The sequence below is a fragment of the Gavia stellata genome, chromosome 34, assembly GCF_030936135.1.
Source record: "Gavia stellata isolate bGavSte3 chromosome 34, bGavSte3.hap2, whole genome shotgun sequence".
Taxonomy (NCBI): Eukaryota; Metazoa; Chordata; class Aves; order Gaviiformes; family Gaviidae; genus Gavia; species Gavia stellata.
In genome coordinates, this window is record NC_082627.1 from 519,930 (window position 1) to 542,228 (window position 22,299).

The following is a 22,299-nucleotide window of genomic DNA, read 5'->3' on the forward strand; positions in this document are numbered from 1 at the left end:
AGGAGGCTTGTAATAATCAGAGGAAGGCCTCTTCCGAAGAGTGAGTGGCCCTGAGCAGCAGTGTCTGGCTGGTTGTAGGTCTGGGGGAGAGGTTTGGGGGGATGTCAGTGAGAAATAAGCTGATGGCTGATGGCTTTAGCAAATCATTACAACATGTCTGAGCCCGGAAATGGAAAGCAGTGGATGTCTGCAGGTAGGGGAGGAGGAAGATGGTTGTCCTGAGAATCCAGCAGGAAGGAAGGTCCCTCCTGTGCCTGTCAGGGCTGATACAGACATTTCCACCTTGCGTGCATGCCTCGGCCTGGCAGATGGGGCATGTCCGCTCCTGGGGGTGGCTGTGCTCAGTCATCCACATGAGCTCACCTTGCTGACCAGCACCCTTGGATGCAACTTCTCCAGTGCCATGGACTGGTGAGGGTGTAGTTTGCTCAAGCAACCGCTGGCTTGATCCCCATCCTCCACTGGCTGTTCCTTTCCCAAGTCCTGCCTCAAAGCTCAAAGTCCTGGGAGACGTCGCTGGTAGTACCTGAGGCAAAGAGGACATAGACTATCTCAGATCTATCTACACCTACTCTTACCACATTCAGCAGTGGTCCCACATTCTCTCTGTTTCTTCTTCAACTGTTGCTGATGCAGCAAGAGCTTATCTTGGTTCCTTTTGCATTGCCTTTTCAGTTTCAATTGAGTTCTTATGAGGATTACTGCTGTCCTTGAAGATGTATCGAGGCACACTGTGAAGGTGATTGGTGTGTTCCTTGACTGTATCACCATGGGTGTGGGCAAAGACCCCAGTGTGACGTGCTTTCTGATAGATTTGTTCTTAATTTCTCCTGGAGAAAACACTTCAGTTGCTCTTCAAACCTCTTAATACAAATTGCTTTCTAGAAGTCTATTTTGTCAAATAAAATTTTGAGCGGTAAACTCTTTATAACTAACTTTATCTATTGCTTCTGCCTGTTTGTGTTCAGAAGCACTAAGGTGATGCTTTACTTGAGTGCGGAAGAGACTGGGGGGGGTTGAGAATGCTGCAACTTCTGAATTGAGGGTTTTTTTCGGGGGAGGGAGGGCGGGGGCCGGGAGGAGGGAGGGAGGGAGGGAGGGCGGGGGGGGGGGGCGCCGGGCGCACGCAGCACGGGCGCACGCGCGGCGGCGGCGGCGGCACAGCCGGGCCCGGGCTGCGGCAGACAGATGTTCACCCCCTCCTTGCCCCCCACTTCGCGCCACGTGCTGGCGCGGATTTTTTCTTCCCGAATGCCTAATAAAGCCTTTTGCGCTAGCTGTTGGACGCACAAAAGGACCAGAGCCCATCAACATTTGCGAAGTCTTTGTGAGGGACCGAGCAACATTTGCTTGTCCCAAATCGATGAGCTCAGTAGGTGGCCCAGGTCCCTCCTCCGTTAGAGTTTTCTGAGGAGGCACTCCGTTTTGGCTTAGAACCGCTCACTTCCGCTTTTTCCACGTCCTGCAAGGGGTTCCGCGCAGACTTTTTTTTTTTCCCCTCTCTTTCTCTTTTTTCTCTCTCTCTTTTTTCCTCTCTTTTGTTTTTCTCTCTCCTTTTTTTCTTTCTTTTTCTTTTTTTTTTCCTTTTTTTTTTTCTCTCTCTCTCTTTTTTTTGAGACGCCGCGCTCAGTTCAGCAAGCGCCGGCGGATCGATGTGCTGCGGGTTTGATTGTGCATCCCTGGGCGGCGGGGCCACGCACCAGCGGGGAGGGGCGGGTCCATGCCGGCCCCGCACCCGCACCGGCACCGCCGCGCTGCCGGAGGCCACGTCTGTCCAGCTGGGTTTGGCTGGCGGGTGCCGCGGGCGGCGCACCACAAGACAGTCCTGTAGGGTTGGTAGTCATGAACACCGCAGCAGCAGCACGTTGCTCTGCTGCATTTCCGTCAAAGTCTCTGAGATTAACCTCCATGCAGTGGAGAATTTGACCGGCTCCTTGGATCCCTTCCAGCGCCTTCGAGGTAGACAGGTCATAACTAAGTTCTCTCGTAGAGAGTATATGTCGGAGAAACGTGGGCACTGCCACCTCTTAACCTCCACGCAGTGGAGAATTTGACCGCCTCCCTGGATCCCTTCCAGCGCCTTTGAGGTAGACAGGTCATAACCCAGTCCTCTCGTAGAGAGTATATGTCGGAGAAACTTGAGCACTGCCGCCTCTTTTCGCCGACTGCTCATCGGACCATCCTTATTTCTTTCTCATCTTTTTCATTCCCCTCGATCGTTTTTTGCCACATTGTCCCTCCAAAGTCCCACCATTCCGAGACAGAAAACAGCATGTGCGTGTCAGAAAAATGACCCCATCGCTGTTCCAACCTAATTAACTTAACCAGCAGCTTTACAGGTGCTTCAATCCCTCTCTTAGAGAGGATTCCTGCAAGCAAGGTGGCCGCAGCTTCTATTTCCATTGCTGCGCCTGAGGGGTGAGGAGCGACCTCACACACCGGTGTCTGCCGCAATTCTTGTGCCCGAGCAGCACCTCCCTCAGCCGTGGTTTCCCACTCCCCTCCTCTAGCTGCTTACCGCAGTCTCAGAGACCTCAGTCGAACTGAACCATCCTCTGCTACCAGATGTTGGAGTGGGAGAACCACCCGGAGTAACGATGAAATCTCAATATGAGTATAGTCGTTCTCCCCTTTATTCAAGCTTACAGAGTATATATAGACAGATGCCAAGAACACGCGTCCGCAACAGTTGTATGATTGGCTTACAGCCTCTGTTCACGCGCCAGGGCGGCGAGTGTGATTGGTACAGTGCTCTTGTGCACGCACAGGAGCACTTCTCCTCTTCGTGGATGTAGCTCCTTCTTCTTGTTTACCATTCCACTGTCTCTTATCACAACAGGCTTTCAAGGACAGTTAACGGTTTCCTCCGAGCCTTCCCCCTCATCAGAGACTGGGTTGCTCATGGGAATCAGATCGTGTCCCTTGTTACTAAGCCATTCCTCCACAGGTCCCTAGGCACCCACGGGACAAGAGGGCTGTGCTTATCGTAGATATGTCATGGGAGGAGAGTTTTCTGCCTGCTGGCAGGTGTCAAGGGGGTGTAGGTCAGTGGAAGAGCACCCACTTCCCATGCAAGAGGTCCCGGGTTCGATCTTCAGGGGTGTTTTTGCTCTGATTCGCCAGGCTCGGGTGGGCAAGGGCTGGAGCTGGGGCTCTGCTCCTCTCCAGGTGCTGTGGGCCTGCCCTGCCCTCCCAGGGCCTGGTCATGGGGTAAGGAGGGCTGTGTGTGCTGCCTCTGCTGAGCCCCCTCCCAGAGGAGAGGCAGGCAGCTGTGCTGGACCTGAGTGCAGGTCACTGCCCTGCACCACAGACCCACCCCACACACCAGCCGGGGTCCCTGCTTGGCAGCACAGCCCCTGTGGGAAGGCGAGGGGTGGCCCTCAGGGAGGGGATAGACATCAGCAGCACCCTGGGTGCTGGCAATCCTTCCTGGCTGCACTCAGAGATGGGATGTGAGGGTGCTGGTCCAGCCCAGGTGTCCTTTGGCACCAGGGCCACACTTCCCTCGTGGCTTTCCAGAGGGACAGGTGTGAGATTATCCTGTCTCCAGGTGGAGATCCCATACCACGTGGGAAGCAGCTGTTGGTACCAGAGGGTCGGGGTGTCTGAGCTGAAGAGTGACATTTCTTACCCTGACCCTGTCTCCAGGTCCTTTTCCCTCTGCCATCACCCCCTGCTCGAGCAGAGCCTTGGCTCAGGGAACTCGGAGACCCCGAAGTCAGGCACAGCCCTGCAGAGGTGGGACTGGTGGGGCCAGTGCCCACCTCTTGTTCCTGGGGGGTTTGGTGTCACCGTCCACCCCATGCTGGTGGGAACAGGGAGGCACAGGCCAGTGCACAGCCGTGCACAGACCGGGAGGGCAAGGACATGGTGCCTTGGCTGCTCCCCTGGCAAAACCGCCTGCAACAAAAACGGGGTGGTGAGCCATGGTATTTCACTGCAGGGGTGCCCAGGCCCAGGAACGGTGGGCCCAGATTCTGAGAAATAAGGTATAAAGGTGAAGTAAAGAAGAAGGAGGGTGGGGGTGGGGATATCTTCTGAACATGACGGTGGGTGCCAGTATGGGCACTGACCTGCGAACTCAAGCCACCCCAGGTGGGTACTGTGGAGAAGAGCCCAGCGCCTGTCCCATGCCACCTCCCTGCTGGCTCTGCCCTCCCGCAGGTGTAAGGTTTCTCCCTTACTCTGGAACCTGGCAGAGGTTTGCCTCCTTCTCCTCCTCTTCAGGGAGATGAGCCACCGGCCCTCAGTGTGTGTGAGGTGGCAGCACATCTGAGCAGAAAGAGCCCATTCCATGACATTTTGGGGTCTGAACAGCCTGGCCCTGCACGCTGGGTCCATCCCCTGGAGCAATGCAGGATCATCACTGTGCCCCAGACCTGTCCTTGCTCCTGCAACCCCCAAGAACCCACCCAATGTCTGTGGTGGTGAGACCTCAACCCTCTGCACTGCTGCCCCACGCTGGGCAGAGCACGGCTGTGGAAAGCCCCCAGGAGAGCAGCGTTCCCAGGTGAGACCCCCAAGGTGGTGGATGACATACATGGGGACTGCAAACACAGCCTCCATCCCCTGGGAAACTCCCACCGGGGCAGGCTCCAGCCCTGCATCTCCACAGGGAGAGATGGGCCCAGGGCTGGGGATGGAGGGGCTGGCTCTGGGGCCAGGGGTTGCCAGCAGGAAAGCTCTAGGGACCACTGTGTGAGGTAATGCATGGGCTGTGATCCCCCCTGGGGCTGGCTCGGGTGTTCAAGGCACCACGGCCACCTCAGGGCTCCCTTCTGTGGGGCCACAGCTCACCGCAATATGGCAGCTCTGTCATGACCTCTGGTCTGTGGCACCAGTGTGGCACAGGAAAGGCCAGGGGAAAGAGCAACTGGGGAACCCCGGGGTGAGGAGGTGGGTGCTCCCGACCTTGCAGAGAGCCATTTTTGCTGGAAACTGTGGCTGTCAGGCTGGAAATGTCTCTATCAGCAGGAATATGCCCCAGGGACCATGAGCTCTCACAGCCCCACAGCCTGACCCCGAGCCCACTGTCCCCAAGACGTGCCCCTTTCCCACTGCCATGTCTTTGTGCTCTGCTCCCCCCAGTCAGCCTCAGGGAGACACCCCGACACCTGGGCAGGCAAGCGCCAGCTCTGGCTCAAACCCCAAAGCCTTTTAATAAGAACACACATGAAGGAAATATGTAAAAGCAGGGGAATAAAAATGGAGGACATGCCCGGCTGTTTCTGCTGCCCATGGAAAAGGGAGACAGTTCCCTGGTGCTCACGGCTCTCCCAGATGCACAGACCTCTCCTCCCTCCCGGCTGCACCCAGCTGCACAGCCGGGACGGCCTCTCCTGGCCCGCGGCTCAGGGACTGCTGTGCACTGAGCTCTGCTGTCACAGCCTTTGTGTCCTCAGGGGGATGTGCCAGAGACACCTCTTCAGCATCGTCATAGCCCGTGCTCTCTGGGGACAGGCACCAGGCATCTCCCTCAGCTCCAGGGGCCCCAGCACTTCTCGGGGAGTGCAGGTTTGTCCCTGCAAGCAGCAAGGCAGGCCATTGCACGTTCATCCCATGGGCTGCCCCTCCTCGTCAGTACATCACCTTCCTCCCTTCTCCTCAGCAGTCCTGAGATGTTCAGCTCCCTCTCCCACCCATGGTCCCCCCAAGCAAAACTCGAATGGACAGATTCCCGCGTCCCAGGAGGTTGAGCTCTCAGTATGACAGCGATTCATCCAGCACCAGGGATGGCACCCCAGGAACCGGCAGCGCTATCTTTCCCTCTCACCTCCAGGTTCACCCCTGGGCTCTGCTCCCTCCTCTGGTGCCCTGGGCATTTCCCAGCCTTCCTGTCCAGGGGCAGGATGCTCCCCAGGGTCAGAAGCCTCCCTGGCATCATCGTAGCCATCCACTGGGTCACCTCCAGCCAGGACAGGGATGTCTGAAAGGAGAGGGGAGCTGGTGACAGTGAGAAGCTACGTCCTGCAGAGCAATGACAGGAGGATGCACAGGGACATGGGGCTCAGGCACTGGTGTTGGCAGCACCACAGAAGACTCCCCATGTCCTCCCCAACTCTGACGGTGACACTCAGTGACACTGCTGTCCCCCACACGTCTGCAGGGAGGAGAGATCCACCCCTTCTGGCCCCCTGTTACCTGGTGCTGACCCTGGACCATCCTCCTCCTTGCTGTCCCCAGGGTAGGGCTGCAGCTTGGTGAGGGACCCCTCTGAATAGGAGCCTGGCGAGAGGTGCAGCGGGTGTGATGGGAGTGCGCTCTTCTGACCCAGCTCGTGGTCAGTGCTGCTGGGGTCGGGGGACCCACAGATCCAGGGCTGAGTGGGGAGGAGGGCTCAGGACTCACCCTGCTCCCCTGGGACAAACCCTGTCTCAAAGGGGCTCCCAGACATGCCCTGGGACAGCCCCTTCCCTCAGCCCTCAGGATGCAGGGGCAGGCAGTGAGGGGCTGTCCCCAGCTGGGATGGGCAGAGCTGGTGGGGAGGAAGCTTCTGGCCTGGGCCAAGGACCTGGCTGCTCTCCCCACAGCCCCCACAGCCCCAGCGCTGCAGGGACTGTGGGTCAGGGGGCTGCAGGGGGTCATCCCTGGGTGAGGAAGTGGGGAAAGAGCCCTGCACATGTGCCCTCCAGGAGGGACGCACACCCACCTGAGCTGCTGAACCTTGCCTGCTTCTCCAAAGCTGGGCTGTAACCAATCTCCTCATAGACGGCCTCAGGGAAGGGCTCCCAAGCTCTCTCGGAGCCTGCGGACAGAGGCAGGGCTGGCCCAGTGACACACAGAGAGGGGATGGGATCCCGCTCTGCTCCCCCAGCCCTGTTCCCCTGGGCCACCCCAGGGCTGTCGACACAGCATATCCCCGCTGCACTGTCCAGTCCCCACTGCCACTTCTTCAGTGAGGGCAATGTCCCCATGGAGATGGTCTGGGGCAGCGACACCCTCCCACCATCCCCTCAGAGATAGCCCTTGTGCCCCTCTGGCCTCTGGGTCAGGTCCGTGGTGCTGAGCTTGGAGCAGCTCCACCTTTCCTCTCCCGCTGGACCTGCCCCCTCTCTGCCCCATGGATCCATAGCATGGTGTATGCCCTGACGAGAAGATGTCAGGGTTGGATGGAGGAACAGCCCAGGGGCCTGAAACCACGGGGATGGACCCTGCTGCCCCACGTTCCTCCACCTCGGCATCCCGCATGTCCCAGGAGTCGTCGCACACCGTCCCCCAGGAGCCGCGGTGCCAGATCTCCACTGTGCCTGAGCAGCCGTTCTCGCCTCCCATGGCATGAATCTTCTCCCTGTCTGGAGAAGGCAGATGGCTCCCAGGGCAGCGGGACAGCAGGCAGAGCCCTGCCAGGTGAGAGGGGCATGCAGAGGAGCAGCTACCTGTGCAGCTTGTGGAGTTTGGGCACAGGGTCCCTAGGGCCGGGGGTGTTTCTGGCTGTCTCCCTGCAGAAGGAAATGCTGGGCTGAAGGGGCTGCTGCAGGGGGTTATGCAGCAGAGAGTGGGGCTGAGCTCTGCTCGTGCCTCCCCGTGCCACCTCACTCACGGCAGCAGCTGAACCCTGGTCATTCAGGGGACACGCAGGGCAATGTGGGGCACCCTGACAGCTCAGCCCCAAAGGGAACCTGGTGAATGTGAGTGGCTCTGAGAGCTGAAGTCCCATTTGTGTCCCCAGAAGCAGCAGGGTCTGGCACGCAAAGCAAAAGCCCCTGTGGGCCTTGTCCCTACGCTTGACTGTGCCTAGCAGGGAACTGGAGCTGGGGTGGTGCTGGTGCCCAGGTAGCTCAGAATTACCATTGCAGGTGATGTGGGTCTCATCTCGCAGGTCATCGCATGACTGCGGGTGCCAGGGAGCGGAGGGACATTGCCAGAAGGAGCTGTTTCTCTCCCCACACTCCACACGATCCAACCAGGTGGGACCAGAGAAGTTGTGGTAGAGTGGGGGTGTAGCCAGGTACCCTCCATCCCCGCAGCCCAACTCTTTGCATGCCAGCGACCAAGTTTCGGGAGTCATTGAGTTGGAGCAAATGCTCCCCCATGTCCCGTTGTAGAAAACCTGCAGGCGCCCGGAGCAGCTGCTGCTGTTCTCCAACCTCAGGGCCACAAACTCTGGAAGAAAGGCACAGAGGGGGAAGGGGCTGGTGTGGGGCTGTGGGCGTAGAGAAGCCTCTTCACCCCCCAGGCCCTTAGCCAGGCAGGGGCACAGCTAACAACTCCTCCTTGCAAGCATGGGCAGAGAGAAGTCCCTGAAGGATAGAAATCCTTGCCCTCCCCGTTAACCGCTGGGGATGGCTGAGCTCCCCAGAGACCCGCAGTGGGACCGAGGGCGTCTGTGCATGGGTGTCACCAGGACGGACTCAGACAGCGGCTCAGGGGCAGCCAGGGACAGCCTTGGCAGTTCCCGGCTCTCCCCACGTCCCGGCCTCCCCAGGCACCTGCCTCATGCCCCTGCTCCCAGCACAGACCTGAGCAGACGACTCCTGCGTCCTCTTTGTGCCCGCAGTCGTGCTGCCCCCAGGACCCTGCCGGGCAGTCCCAGAGGGTAGCTTCGGCCCCGGAGCAGTTCACACCGTCCAGCCAGATCTGACCAGAGCCTTCCCCGAACTTAGCAGAGCCAACCACCTCCACCGCCCCTCCGCAGCCCAGCTGGTGGCAAACGACTGCGGCATCAGACAGGTCCCAGCCATCATCGCAGATGGTCCCCCAGCTGCCCTGGTAGTAGATCTCCACTCTTCCCGCACAGCGCCCAGTCGCATTCACCAGCCGGACCTGCCGGCTCCCTGCAGCGGGAAGAAACCCCATCTGCCATCAGGGGCTGGTGCCCACCCAGCTCAGAGCCTGGGGGGCCCGTGCAGTGCCACTCACCCAAGCAAACGACCCCCACGTCCTCTGCAATCCCTGCTCCTGGTGCACTCTCAGGCAGGGAGGTGTTGCAGAGGGTCAGGTTGGCCTCGTGCCCTGCGCACCGGACCCCTCGCAGCCCCACGGGACCCGTCCCTCTCTCAGCCTTCGGGGGATTGTAGGCTGTCTCTGCCTCTCCGCACTGCAGTTGCCGGCACACCACGCTGGCCTCCTGCACGTCCCACTGCTCATCCAGGACTCTGCCCCACGTCCCGTGCTGGAAGATCTCCACTCGTCCGTCGCACCGGCTCCCTCCACCCACCAGCCGCAGGGACATGGAGCCGGCTGAGCCTGCGGAGAGCAGCCAGGCCCCAGCCCTTGGCGGCACCAGAGAGCCCACAAATCTGCAGCACCTCTCCAGGCTCTGGAACCCTCACAACACCCTGGAGCTCACCCACCTGCCCCCAGCCCTCTGCAGGGAGCTTCAGGAGCACGTTTCCACAGGATTTGTTTCCCAGTCCCTGAGCCTTCCGGAGCAAGACACTCTCTTTGCTCTTGGTGGGGCAGAGCCACCCAACAGGTCCCTGCTGCGCCAGATGGAGCAGCTGCCACAGGAAGGAGCAGCAGCCGGTGCAGTTACCCGGGGACAGGCAGCGCTGGGACAAGCCTTGCCCAACCTCAGCACTGGCACTGGCACCACTGAGACACCAGGCAGAGCCCACACGTCTCTGCCCCTCTGCACCCCTGGGGATCGGGGACTGGGATCCTCTGTCCCTGGCAGGGAGCAGAGCGAGGGGGGTCAGTTTGGGACTTGTGCTGACCAGAAGCAAGGGCAAAGCCCAGCCCTGCTCTGCGACTTACACCCCAGGTGTGCTACTGCTACTGGGGGCACCTGGCCAACCCCTGTGGGTGGGGAATTGGGCTCTGTGGGGCTCTCTGTGGGGCTGGGTCAGGGCTGTCTGCAGCTGGAGAGATGGAGCAAAGCCCTGCAGCCCTGTTCTTGGCCTGTCCTGCAGCAGGAGCAGAGGAGCCTGGGCCTGGCGGTGGCCCCAGGGCCTGAGCCGCCGCCTCGGGGTCAAAGATGCCTGTCTCTGTTCTGTCCTCAGCTCTCCCACAGCAGAGCAGTCATTCTAGCAGGCAAAGCTCTCCACATTGCTCCTGGTGAAACCAGGTATTCTCCAGGGAGAAATTCACCCTGGTGCTGCCATGGGGTCCCCTGCTTTGCATGGCCATGCCACACCCAGGGCGCAAATGGAGTTACTGCAGTGTTCTCCCAGCACTCACCTGAGCAAATGACAGCAGCGTTGTTCTCATGGGAGCATGGCGAGGCCCCCAGGGCAGTCACTGGGCACTGTCCCAGGTGGGCTTCAGTCCCATCACAGTGGAATGAGTCTCTCCAGACAGGGCCGGTGCCTCTCCCAAAATGCCCTCCTCCAGGAAGAGACTCAGCAAATCCACAGTCGAGGTGACGACAGAGAACGTGGGCGTCCAAGAGATCCCAGCGGGAGGCACAGAGGGTGCCCCAGGTCCCCAGCACCTGAACCTCCACCCTCCCCTCACACGCCGCGCTGCCGTTCACCAGCCTGAACCCTGTGTACTCAGAGACAGAGAAAGATGAGAAAGGGTGCCTCAGCCAGGGCCAGAGGGCACTGCCAGATGTGCACAGCCCTGGCCAACGGCTGGGCAGAAGGCAGGAGAGTGAGCAGAGGAGCAGCCCTGGACTGATACAAGCTCCCAATGCAAGGATAGGCACCAAGGAGAGCCAGAAAGTGCTGGCAAATGCCCTGTGGCACAGGGCAGCCAGGGGCTGGGGTAGGCAGGAGAGCCTGGTCAGCAGGTCAGCACTGCCGGCACAGGGTTGTTTCCCTGGGGGCTGGCTCTCCTGGGGTGACCCTGGAAGAGGAATGAGGTAGCTACAGGACACGCTGCTCTGCTGCCCAAGCCCAGTGCTCTTCTCCTCTGAGCAGCCCCTCTGCACTGGGGGACTCGTGCCGGCCAGGGAACACAATGCAGAATTCCCTAGCCACCTTGGGCCCTTCCCTGGGCATTTGAGTTGACACGTGAGATGCTCTCAGTGCCTCTGCCATGGGGGGACCTGCTCCTCGGTGCTGCCATATAGCTCCTGCGTGAACGGGAGGAGAAAGCTGGGAACCAACAGAGGCTGCGGGGCAGGGTGGGCATTCATCTCCCAGCCCCAGGCACCCATGGAGGGTGGGCTGAGCCGCATCAGGGGTCAGGCAGTGGTGGGTTCCCACTGGAGTGTCCTCAGGGACTGGGGAAACCAGCAATGACAGTCCCAGCTCTGCAGTGTGACCGGCCCCACCAGGCCCTTCTCCAGTACACCCTTATTTCCCTGAGGGCACAGCCAGGTCCCTTCCCCCATCCCAGTCACAGAGGTGGGGAATGGGCTGGCCCCTTACCTGAACACCTCACTCCAGCGTCCTCACTGTGATCACAGTTGTGTTGACCCCATCCATTGTGTGTACAGTCAGACAGGGCAGACTCGGTGCCACGACATTGAACATCATCCATCCAAATGGGGCCAGATCCTGGCCCAAAGGTTGCGTACTGAGGAGCTTCAAGAGCAGACCCACAGCCCAGCTGCTTACAAACCACTGCGGCATTGGCCATGTCCCATCTGTCACTACAGACAGTCCCCCACTGGCCCTGGTGTTGCACCTCCACTCTTCCAGCACAGCGTCCGCCACCATTTTCCAGCCTCACCTCTGCAGCCCCTTCAAACATTGACATGGGACCCGTCAGGAGAGTTCAGAGCCCCAAACTGTAGATCTGGAGCTCCACCCTGCCCAGGCTAAGTCACAGGGACCTGGGTGGAAGCCCTCCCCATTCTGGGCTGTCCCCAGGGCAGTGTGGGGGTCCATTTTCTCCCCATGGGCTGCAAAGGGCTGGAGGTGCCCTTCGGCTGACCTGTTGTGCCATTCACCGCCTGTACAACCCTCTACAGCCCCGTGCCCCCAGGCCCACAGCTCCCTCTCCCACCCAGAGAGGCACAGGGAAAGGCAGAAGTTTGATTGACTTGAGCACCTTCTGCCCCTCATCTCACTGGCACATGCCAAGAAACCCCAAGAAACCCACTGGCCCTATCTGTGGGACAAGGAAGCCGGCACTTATCCCTGCACAGCTGCACCCAGAGGAGCAGCCACAGCACCCGAGGGGACAGGAGTCCTTCTGTGCCCATCCTGAGCCTCCTGCCCTGCTGGCACAGCCCTGCTGTGCCCCACTCCCTCTCACGGCTGCCGGGGACTCAGGCGATGGCAGGGGACTATATCTCTGCAGATGCTGGCCCAGCTGCAGGAGGAGCCAATCGAAGCAGCAGCACCTTTTTAGACGTTATCGGGAGCTATCTCCCCTCCGACACGGCCCAGCCCTCCAATGAACTTCTCCAGCGCTGTTCATGACCATATATGAGGCACATATATGTCCCGCTGCGGGTGTCATGGTCCCTGTGGCAGGGGATCGTCACGGGACAAGCTGGGTATGGAGGGGAAATGGGTCTGTCACCCCTTGAACCTTGCTGTGGGGACTGGGAGCACTGAGCATCTCCTATGCTGGGCTCATCCAAGAACCCAAGAGGCAAGCATCCAGCTGCCCCCGAGATGTGGGAACCATGGAGCTGGGGCTGCACCGGGGTCTGTGTTGGGATGGGAAGGAAACAGCCCCTGCCCCTGCGACAGACCCCGCTGTGCTGGGAGCAGCAGCTGGGCAAGGTCCTTGGCCAGGGGAAGAGCTCCCTTCCAGGAGTGCTGGCTCGCCCGTCCCTCCCCAGAGAGCCCCACGGTGGGTCCCTCACAGGAGCTAGAGCTGGGGCATGTCCCTGCCCTGGCAGCAGACATGCAGCCCAGAGCCTCAGACGTGTCCCTGACTCTCAGCCTGTCACCGAGGGGCCTCACACCCTCCTACTTCTGCTGCTGTGAGCTCATGAGTTACAGTCACACATGTGTGTGCTGCGTTCGGGCTTCTGCTGATGACGGTTCTTCCCAAAAGCCGTATTTGGGTGGGGTCTAAGTATTATTTTGATGCCATCAGAATCTGCTCGCCTATGACATTCCAGGGAACAAGTGACCTCAACCAGCCACTCACTCACTCCCCGGCAGGGTGGTGGAGACAACTGGAAGGGCAAAAGTGAGAGAAAACCTCATGGGTCAAAATAATGACACCTTAATAAATGGTGAAAAATAAAAAGGGAAGGACACAGGGGATGGAGAAGCAATCCCTCACACCAGCAGACCAATGCCCAGGCAGTCTCTGAGACGGCTACTTTGGAGAAACTCCCCTCCCACTTTTAGTGCTGAACAAGATGCCACATGGCATGGAATATCTCTTTGGCCCGTTCGGGTCAGCTGTCCTGACTTTGTCCCCTCCCAACCTCTTGTCCACCCTCAGCCTCCTAACTGTGGGGTCAGAATGAGAAACAGAGGCGTCCTTGACACTATGCCAGCACTCATCAGCCATAGCTACAACATCAGGGTGTTATCAATGCTGTTTTAGCCACCGGCAGCTGCCTGGGGCAGTGGGTTTCTCCATGCTCTGCTGCACACTGCCAATACCTTTTCACTACCACTCTGCCATGGCAATGCCCTGGACCAGTTCTTCTGTGAAATCCCCCAGACCCTCAAGCTCTCCTGCTCAGACTCAGACTGTCTCCAGGAAATTGGGGTCCTTGCTGCATGAGCTCTCTATTACCTCTTTACTTTGCCACATGTATAGCAGGGCTGATGGCATATATTGTTCCCTGTGGAAAGGAGTCTGGAGGGGTCAGGAGAGAAAGGACACTCTCCGTGTGTCTTGGGGAGGGCAGTGAATGGAGACTCAGAAGATGAAACACCCTCAAAGGTGAAGTTTTCCCAGAGCAAAGCACTAAATCCAGACACCCACAAACCATGACCCTGCAGTTCTGTGGGAGCCAGTGAAACTGCAGCAGGCACAGGGAAGGGAGACGGCAGAGATGCGGGAGCTGCCTGAGGTGCCCCAGGGAAGGGGCTCTCACGCTGTCTTGGGGAGCAGGGCTGGTGGGGAGGCAGAGGGGGACAGAGGCAGGCAGGGCTGGGCATCACTTGCAGCATGAATGCGGGAGAGACAGAGAGTGACAAGGAGACCCTTGTGCCCTTGGAGCCAGCTCCAGCCCTGGGGCTGATGGGGAGGCTGAACAGCCTCAATGGCCCTGGAGCTGCTGTGCCCTTCAGAAGGGCTGGAGCTGTGGTGGCAGTGCCCAGAGCTCGGCAGCAGCCTGCAGCGGGAACTGCCATGGGGCCGGCCCAGACTGCGCTGCTCTGCTGCGGTGGTCTGGGGAGAGGGCAGGGGAGGTGGGGAGAGCCAGGGAGGGGCTGGGCTGGGCTGGAAGGTTTGTTGGGAGCAGAAAACAGCGCTGCTAGCTGAGCTGTGTGAGTGTGCAGGGTGGGAGCACACAGCAGTGTGATCGCGGTGCACAGCCAGGCCTTTTGGAGAAGGATGCAAGACATCAAAGGCAGAAAAGGAGGACCTGGTCTGTGCCATGGTCCCTGGACACCCTGAGGAAGCTGCCCCATGAACACTGGCCAAAACCAGCCCTGAACTCAGGCCATTTCCACCTCTGGTAATACAAGCAGCTGTGGGCAGGGACTCTGCTGCATGGCAAACTCCATCTTCCTCCTGGGCTCATTACCTGCAGGGGCATGGCCAGCCCTGTGCAATCTCTCCTGACCCAGATGCTGCCAGACCCTGCAGCGAGGCTGTTGCAAAAGCCTACGTGGGATTCCACTGGGGTTGCGCAGGGGCAGGCAGTGGTGAGAGGCTGCCACTGCTGGAGGAAGAAGCATTGATGGCTGTCATGGGGAGTGTTCTGGGCAGAGATTTTCCCACCCCGAATGCACCACCCATGCAGTGCCTGCACCACGGGGCTGTGGGGCCATATGGGGCAGCAGGACTTGGCCAGCCCAGCTGAGGAGGTCTTCCCTGCTCTGCCCACAGTCACCCCACAGGCACTGCCACAGTCCCTCTGTGCTGGGCTATGAGGTGTCTCTGCGTACCCTTCTCTGAGCTCAATGGGCACCCACAGTGTGTGTCATTGCCTGGAGCTGGTCATTGTGGCCTCTCTGCATGATCCTGACCAGGCTGTCCTTGGAGATGGTCTGTGATGGTCCTCAGCCCACAGCATGTGCTGAGTGCCAGCCCGGGAATGCCCCCTGCAGATGAGCTCACACTGTGCTGGGGGCATGGGCAAGCCCTGCAGGATGTTCTCACACCAGGATTCGTCTTGGTACAAAGGGGGACCATTGCATCCTGAAGTAATTTCTGCTAGGTGGGAGCTGTGAGGGCTGCCCAAATGCTCACAGATAGAAAGATTATTTTGAAAAGGAAGAATAATATATTGGGTCCTAATGACTTCGGTGCAGTGGGGGTGCATACATGCACAACTCTGATACCCACCTCCACCACTGATATGAACAAAGAAGTAACCAGTTTCATACTGACACTCAGACTTGATGTGCCGTAACTTCTGCCTAAGTTGTTCTCCAAGCCTATTCTCTGACAACTCATGCTAGGTCAAGTGCATTGGCCCTTGTCACAACAAGTTTGGAATATCTCTGTTGACTGAGATCCAACCATTTCCACTGGGCCCTTGCTCCGGTGTGTGGTTCTGAGGGATTTCTCAAAATAAACCAAGCCTAAAAACCAAACAGCACTCTCAGCCTCCAGTGGTAGCTAATGTGCTCCAGGCCCCAACCATCTGTCCAGCCTCTGCTGGACTTGCCACAGCCTGTCAAGGTCTTTCTTGTTCTGGGAAGACCCACACTGGACACAGCAATCCTAACGGGGTCCATGAACAGGGGTGAAGAATCACTTCCCTTTCCCTCCTGGCTGTGATTTTGCTAAGCCAGCCCCGGATGCTGTTGGCCTACCTCTTCCCAAGGGCACACTGCTCCCTCCTGTCCCACTTGCTGTCCACCCGGACTCCCAGGACCTTTTCTGCAGAGCTGCCTTCCAGCCAATTGTCCCCAGCCTGCCTGTTGCATGGAGTTCTCCCAGTGCAGTGCCAGGATGAATGCGACATTTGTCTTCCTTCAACTTTGTAGGGTTCCAGGCAGCCCTTTTCACTAAGCTGCCGAGAACTACTGCATCCATCTCTCTCCTCATCCAAAGGGCCCGTCATGTAATAATAAAAAGTATTCAGGTTAGTCAGGCAGAATTTCAGAATCACAGAATCACAGAATCACTAAGGTTGGAAAAGCATCAGGAACCTCCCTGACTGCCACAGCCTTTCCAGGATGACAGAAGCAGCCACACAATGACTTGAGACAGCACCCCCTGAACCCTTGGCTGCAACACTTCACATCGTTTATGAGTGAGAGTCTGTCACATTAAAGGGCAAGGCAATTTGGCAGAAAATAAACCCTGTTGCGTTCCAGCTTGTCCTCAGGTATCAGAGGGGCTGGGGGTGGCTGGGCTTAGAATCTGAGTGATGCCCAGTTCTCTGTGTTACAAGTCCGGTCGCGTTCAATGTATTGAACTCTCATGATTACGGATACACTCGTAACACCATACACTTTCAGTCCAGTCGCGTTTCATGAACTAGCAGGCCACACTTAAGGGATTTGGTGACGTTCCGTGAGAACTCTCACGGCTAGATTAGTGAATAGTGCAGTTTATTGAAGCAACAGATGCACAAGTTCTTTTGGATTGCCGGTGATAAAATTACTGCTTGCAAAGCATGTGTAAATACCAAGAATATGAGTAATACAGCCTGCCTACAAACACGTTAAGTTATAAAGCAACTGTATAGAGATTTCTAAGTTTCCTGGGGAAGCATTCGGTATAACCAGGTGTTTGAATCTTACCCAAAGGCATCCCTGTCGGGGAGAAGAGAGGCTCAGCCCATTGACTGATCCCAGATGTCAGAGGTGGTCTGCGGTGGTATCTTCCCTGGCATCCTTCCTCTCTTAAGCCATTTTTATATCATTTGTCCTTACAGGTGGAGCTTGAGTGACTCTAGTCATATATACATCTATTATAACAGAGCCTGGCCACGGTGTCTTCACTCCGCTCCACCCGCTGTGTAGTTTCTCTTAGAGTCAGCACACCAAGCTCCCCTGGTGTTGCCAACATCTAAGGTTGCCTAGGGAACTTCTGTGGGATGGATTCCTTGCATATTCGCCACACTCCACCCTGAAGATTTCTTCAATGCTGTACCTTTAATATAAATTTAATTCCTAAGTTACCTCCAGCAATTATTCCACAGACCCGTGTATGGCCAGTCAGCTCGCTGACACTCTCTCCACATGCTCTTGGTCACTAGGCACCCTGCCCCACTGAGCAGTGGGCCCACATCTTTCGTTGCCTTCCGCTGGCTGCTAACACACTTACTGAAGCCCTTCTTGCGACCTTCCGCATCACTCAAGCAGTGCCCAGCCTGGGGGAAGCTCTGCCCTGGGCATGAGGAGGGTGGAGGGATGAGGAGCAGGGAAAGCGGGAAGAAGACAGAGCAGCGCTGCTAAATGCTGAGGGGGAACACATTGCTGAAGCTGGGGCTCCTACCTGTGGGTCGTCAGTCGAAGCCTCTCCCAGCTCAGCTACTTCTGCCCTTCCCCAGGAGCCCTTGTCCTGGTGCCAGCCCTGCCTCAGTGCAGACTGGAGCGCAAGAGGAGTGTTCCTCAGGGACGTCCCTGTGAGCAGTCCCAGCCCAACCCCACAGATGGGGGCTGCCCTCTCCCTGCCCAGGCTGGCCAGCCTGGCAGTGCCAAGAGCCCATCCCCTGGCACCCCACTGCAACCTGCTCCTGGAAGGCTTGGTCAGAGCCCTCCAAGGGAGCTGGAGCTGCCTCGGGCTCAGGGGAAGGCTGGTGGCAGGAGGGTGGGACATGGGCACAGCACAGCAGTGCTGGGAGCTGGGGCACCAACAGGGAAAGGCGGGTGCGACCCATGCCCTGGGCTGCACACAGGGGCACTGGGCAGCTGCTGCCTCTGGGGTTGGCCAGGCTACCAAATCGGGGCAGGTGCCAGCTCGAGGGTAGGAGCGCTGGGATTTTCTTGGACTTGCAGTGCAAACGTGCCTGTGGGGAGGGCAAGTGGGCAGGCTCAGGCACAGGCAACTGCAGTGGCAGGGGTGGAAAGAAAGTGTGCTGGCCTCCTGCCATGGCTGATCACCTTTACCCATAAAAGCCTGGAAGGTTCTTGTGTTTTCACATGGTTCTCCTTGAAGATGAAGCAGTTGTCTGAGGCCCCTTTGTCCTCCAGGGCAATTTTCCATGAAATCCAGCACAGGAGTTCCCTGAACAAGAAAAGATTTCTATCCTGAACTCCAAGCTCTGATGCTGGGATTTGTTTTGCACTTCTCTCTTGGGAATTTAAACCCCACCATCTACTGTTCACTGCAGCCACGTGACACTGACCCCCTGTGGAAGAGCTCACGTACCCATGGTTCCAAGTGCCCATGGATCTGTCTCAGATATTGGCTCCAGAAGGTCACGACAGGCCACCTCAAGCCTCTCATCGAGTTGGGCCCATTCCTGGAGGAAAAGAGAAGTGACAGGATTTGACAGTCCTCTTCCCAGTGCTGAGGCAGGTCTGTATTCTCAACACGTTTGTGCGTGGTGGTAAAATTAGCTCTTTCTCTTAGTAGTATCCTCAACTGGGTGAGAAGGAAGGAGAAGGTAGAAGTAAACTGAAGGCGTCTGCAGATGATATGCACATATTCTGTATTTTTCAATGAATGCAGGTCCTGTATGACCTGATTCCCAGTTCCTAAGTCAGTTGGGTATTTTTGAACATAGGTTTCTGTTAGTAGCAAAGAGTCATAGGCCATATGAGCAGTATACTTAAAGGGGATGCTTGTTTACTGGCAATTGTCTGATCTGCTCTTACATGGTTCCTGTGATCAGAGCAGTATTTTGATAAAATAATCGGGCCAGTCTGGCAGAGATCTGGATTCAGGTAACACTATTTGTCTTCAGAAAGACCTGCTGTGATCCTTCAGCAGGACAGCAACACCCTGGATTTTCAAGTGTTCATCTGTGGAAAAAAAGACTTTGCAGATTGCCTTTCTTGGGAAGACTGTCTCCTTGCAAGCATTTTTGCCAAGTAGGCAGGTTCTTATGGGCCCCACTGCCCTCTGCATCTGTCACACATATCCCCTTCAACCGGTTGGATCGTTCGATCTCTAGGACCAAAAGGTCGTGAGTAACGCTAATGATCCAGGCCATTTGCTAGCACATATTTCCTTCGTGTTGTCCTTTGTAGTAATACGAATGTCGTGGTTTAAGCCCAGCTGGCAACCAAGCACCACACAGCCGCTCGCTCACTCCCCCCAGGTGGGATGGGGGAGAGAATCGGAAGAGTAAAAAGTGAGAAAGCTCGTGGGTTGAGATAAAGACAGTTTAATAGGTAAAGCAAAAGCCGCACACGCAAGCAAAGCAAAACAAGGAATTCATTCACCACTTCCCATCGGCAGGCAGGTGTTCAGCCATCTCCAGGAAAGCAGGGCTCCATCACGCGTAACGGTTACTTGGGAAGACAAACGCCATTACTCCAAATGTCCCCCCCTTCCTTCTTCTTTCCCCAGCTTTATATGCTGAGCATGACGTCATATGGTCTGGAATATCCCTTTGGTCAGTTGGGGTCAGCTGTCCCGGCTGTGTCCCCTCCCAACTTCTTGTGCACCCCCAGCCTACTCGCTGGTGGTGAGAAGCAGAAAAGGCCTTGACTCTGTGTAAGCACTGCTCAGCAGTAACTAAAACATCCCTGCTTTATCAACACTGTTTCCAGCACAAATCCAAAACACAGCCCCATACTAGCTGCTATGAAGAAAGTTACCTCTACCCCAGCCAAAACCAGCACAACGAACTAGTCTTGAAAGAGTCAGGCTGTGCTCCGCCTGTCGTGACAAGCTACTGAGCCCTTGCCACCGCCTGCCTTCAACCAAAAATTTTTTTCAGCGTACACAATGTTCTTCTCAGTGTGGCTTCTGCATCCGTGCCCCTCTGCTGCCTGTTGGCAGGAGCCTGCTGCAACTTTTGGAAAGCACCAAATGCTGCTTTTGTCACTCCTGTCACCAAACTTGATCCTGTAGTTGAAAAGGGAGGAGTGGTAGTGACCATGTGAGGCACGTAGACCTAAGTCAACCTCACTGCTCGTTGTGAAGTTCCTGTGAGGTTCAGTGTGATTGAGGATTAGCTGGCTTAGTGTTACAGTGGTACTTCCCACCTTCATCATCACTTGCATTAAACTCGCATTTCTTTTTCTTACGTGCACTGTCCCACCTCTACTCAAGTTGCTGTCGTGTTAGAGGAACCATGACTCCTCATGAGCCATCTGCACACATGCCTTGAATGCTGACGTGCTGGAGCTTCAGTGCACAGGGCCCTTGAGACACTTGGGGATTGGGCCAGCAGAAACCTCCTCAAGTTTTAGAAGGAGAAGGGGCAGAGTGGGACAGGACTGGACTCTGACCAGAAGGCCCTGGGCATTATGAGGGATGCCATATGAACCACTGGGAAAGGCTCACCATCAATACAGGCAGCTCCTGCATACGGAGCTGCATTGTAGCATGACCACCCAGACACGGGGAGTCATCATCCCCTTCGACCCAGCACTGGTGTGGCCACACCTGTAAAAGCCTGTGGGGCTTTCCATTCTGAAGAGTGGGAAGGAACAGGAGAGCGTCCAGAGGATGCCTGAAAAGGTGGGTTTAAGAGGCATGAAGCATATGACTTGTGTGGAGAGGCTGAAGGACCTGGGCTTCCTTGTCCTGATGATGTGGAGGCTTGTGTGGGAGTAAGAGAGTAGCCTGAAATTAGGAGTTTCTGGTGGTTTCAGGGTGTTTTCAGAGATGATGGAGCTTTCCTCTGCAGTGGGAAACCACATGAGGAAAAGCATGACAATATGCAGCTTGGGAGGCTGAGGCTGGACAGGAAGAGAAAGAGATGTGCCTTGAAGGGTAGTGCTGTGGTGCCAGAGGTCACGCAGAGGGAGCCTGGATCAGCGCAATGCGTTGTGTTTCAAGTCACAGGCAGGGAGGAAGAAGAGATATCAGAAAAGGCAGGGAGATGCCATGGTGGGTGCAAGGTGAGGACCTAAGTTTGGTGTCCACAGCCTGCAGGTCTTTGTCCCCTTGGCTATGGCAGCTGGCTCTGCTACAAGGGCCTGAAAGCAGACACGTTAGTCTCATGGAACTGGGGCCTCCTTACTTCCTTGCACCCCCCAGGGAGGCTGGGAGGTGTGGTACCGCTGCCCTTCTCTCAGCATTGCCCACCCCACATCACACTGCTCCAGGAAGAGCCCTGAGCTCTTTGGTGAGGGACAGGATCCCCCTTCGCAGGGCTAACCGCTTGCCATGATAAAACAGATCAAGTTTTACTCAGCGTCAGATCCCCCTGCACAGTGCCTTTGCCTACCTGTCATCACAGCCTCCAATTTTCTGCTCAAACAAATGCATGTGGAGCCTTGGTCTGTAATGGCCCTCAGAGGGGCCAATTAATGCTCCAAGAAACTTTGGGTTTTGCTTCTGACTTTAACTCCTTGAGAGCTTTTTCAATCTCCTCTCAGTATCTGAGGCTCATGGACTCAGCACCAAATACCCCATGGGGCTCATTAAAGTGCAGAAAGCCCTAATAAGGCACATCTCTTCCTTAATTTTCTTCAGGGCTTCCAGAGTTGTACAGCTAATTGGAAAGGTCTCAGGAGTCTAATTAAAGTGGAAGATTTCAATCAGAACTCAATAAAAAAGCGGGCTGTTCTTTTTTTTTTACTTTTAAAGGGGTTTTAAATTATAGTTTCATTCTACAGAAGAAGTGATAGCAGCTTTCTCCAATTGATATTGATGCAGAAGGTCTCCTAAGGAGGTCTGGAGAGGTAGCAGCAGCCGTCTCCTCGAGGTTCCCCACTGGATGGGCACCTTTCCTCCTTACCTCCCCAGCCCCACCATTTCTCTCAGGGACCGCCTGGCACTTGCATTCTTTTCCTACATCAGACTTCCACACTGAAGTCTGCAGCTGAGTGTTACAGCTCCTTTGCACCAATTCCCACCGGATTTACCCTGAGACTTCGCTGTAAATACAAGCAGGATTCTTATTAATTTTGAACAAACAGAAGTAAAGGGTGAAAAAAATAAATGAAAAGACTCAACGGACTCATCAACTGTATGCCAAGTCTAAGACTCCAATAAGGTCCACCTTCCTCAAGCGATGAACGACCATAAAAGAAATATGTTTGACAGACAGATAAGAAATGATAAATATACAGACAATTAGTGAGTTGGCTAAAGGGACAGTTTGGCAGATTCAATCAACTTTGCCTTATTCTTGGCCAAATTTCCATCCCAGAGCCTTGTCAACAACTCATGTCTCTAGAGATCTCCCTGCCCCTCCCCCTGTGGTCACATCTACCTGGCTGCCTGTGCCTCCTCATCCCATGCCCACCTCTAGCAAATGAAGTTGGGGTGCTTTGTGGGAACATTTTACAGTCAATGTTCAAA

At 56.6% G+C, this 22,299-nt stretch overlaps 1 protein-coding gene across 1 annotated transcript in view; it reads right to left on the bottom strand.

Annotated features, from left to right (window-relative positions):
- LOC132320191 (scavenger receptor cysteine-rich type 1 protein M130-like) overlaps positions 1 to 9,172 on the bottom strand; it is a 168,799-nt gene extending 159,627 nt beyond the window's left edge. The window contains 3 exon segments of the mRNA XM_059832462.1: positions 7,789 to 8,103; positions 8,460 to 8,774; positions 8,860 to 9,172. Coding sequence (XP_059688445.1) covers positions 7,789 to 8,103; positions 8,460 to 8,774; positions 8,860 to 9,172 — 943 coding nt within the window.
- Between the last annotated feature and the right edge of the window lie 13,127 nt (positions 9,173 to 22,299).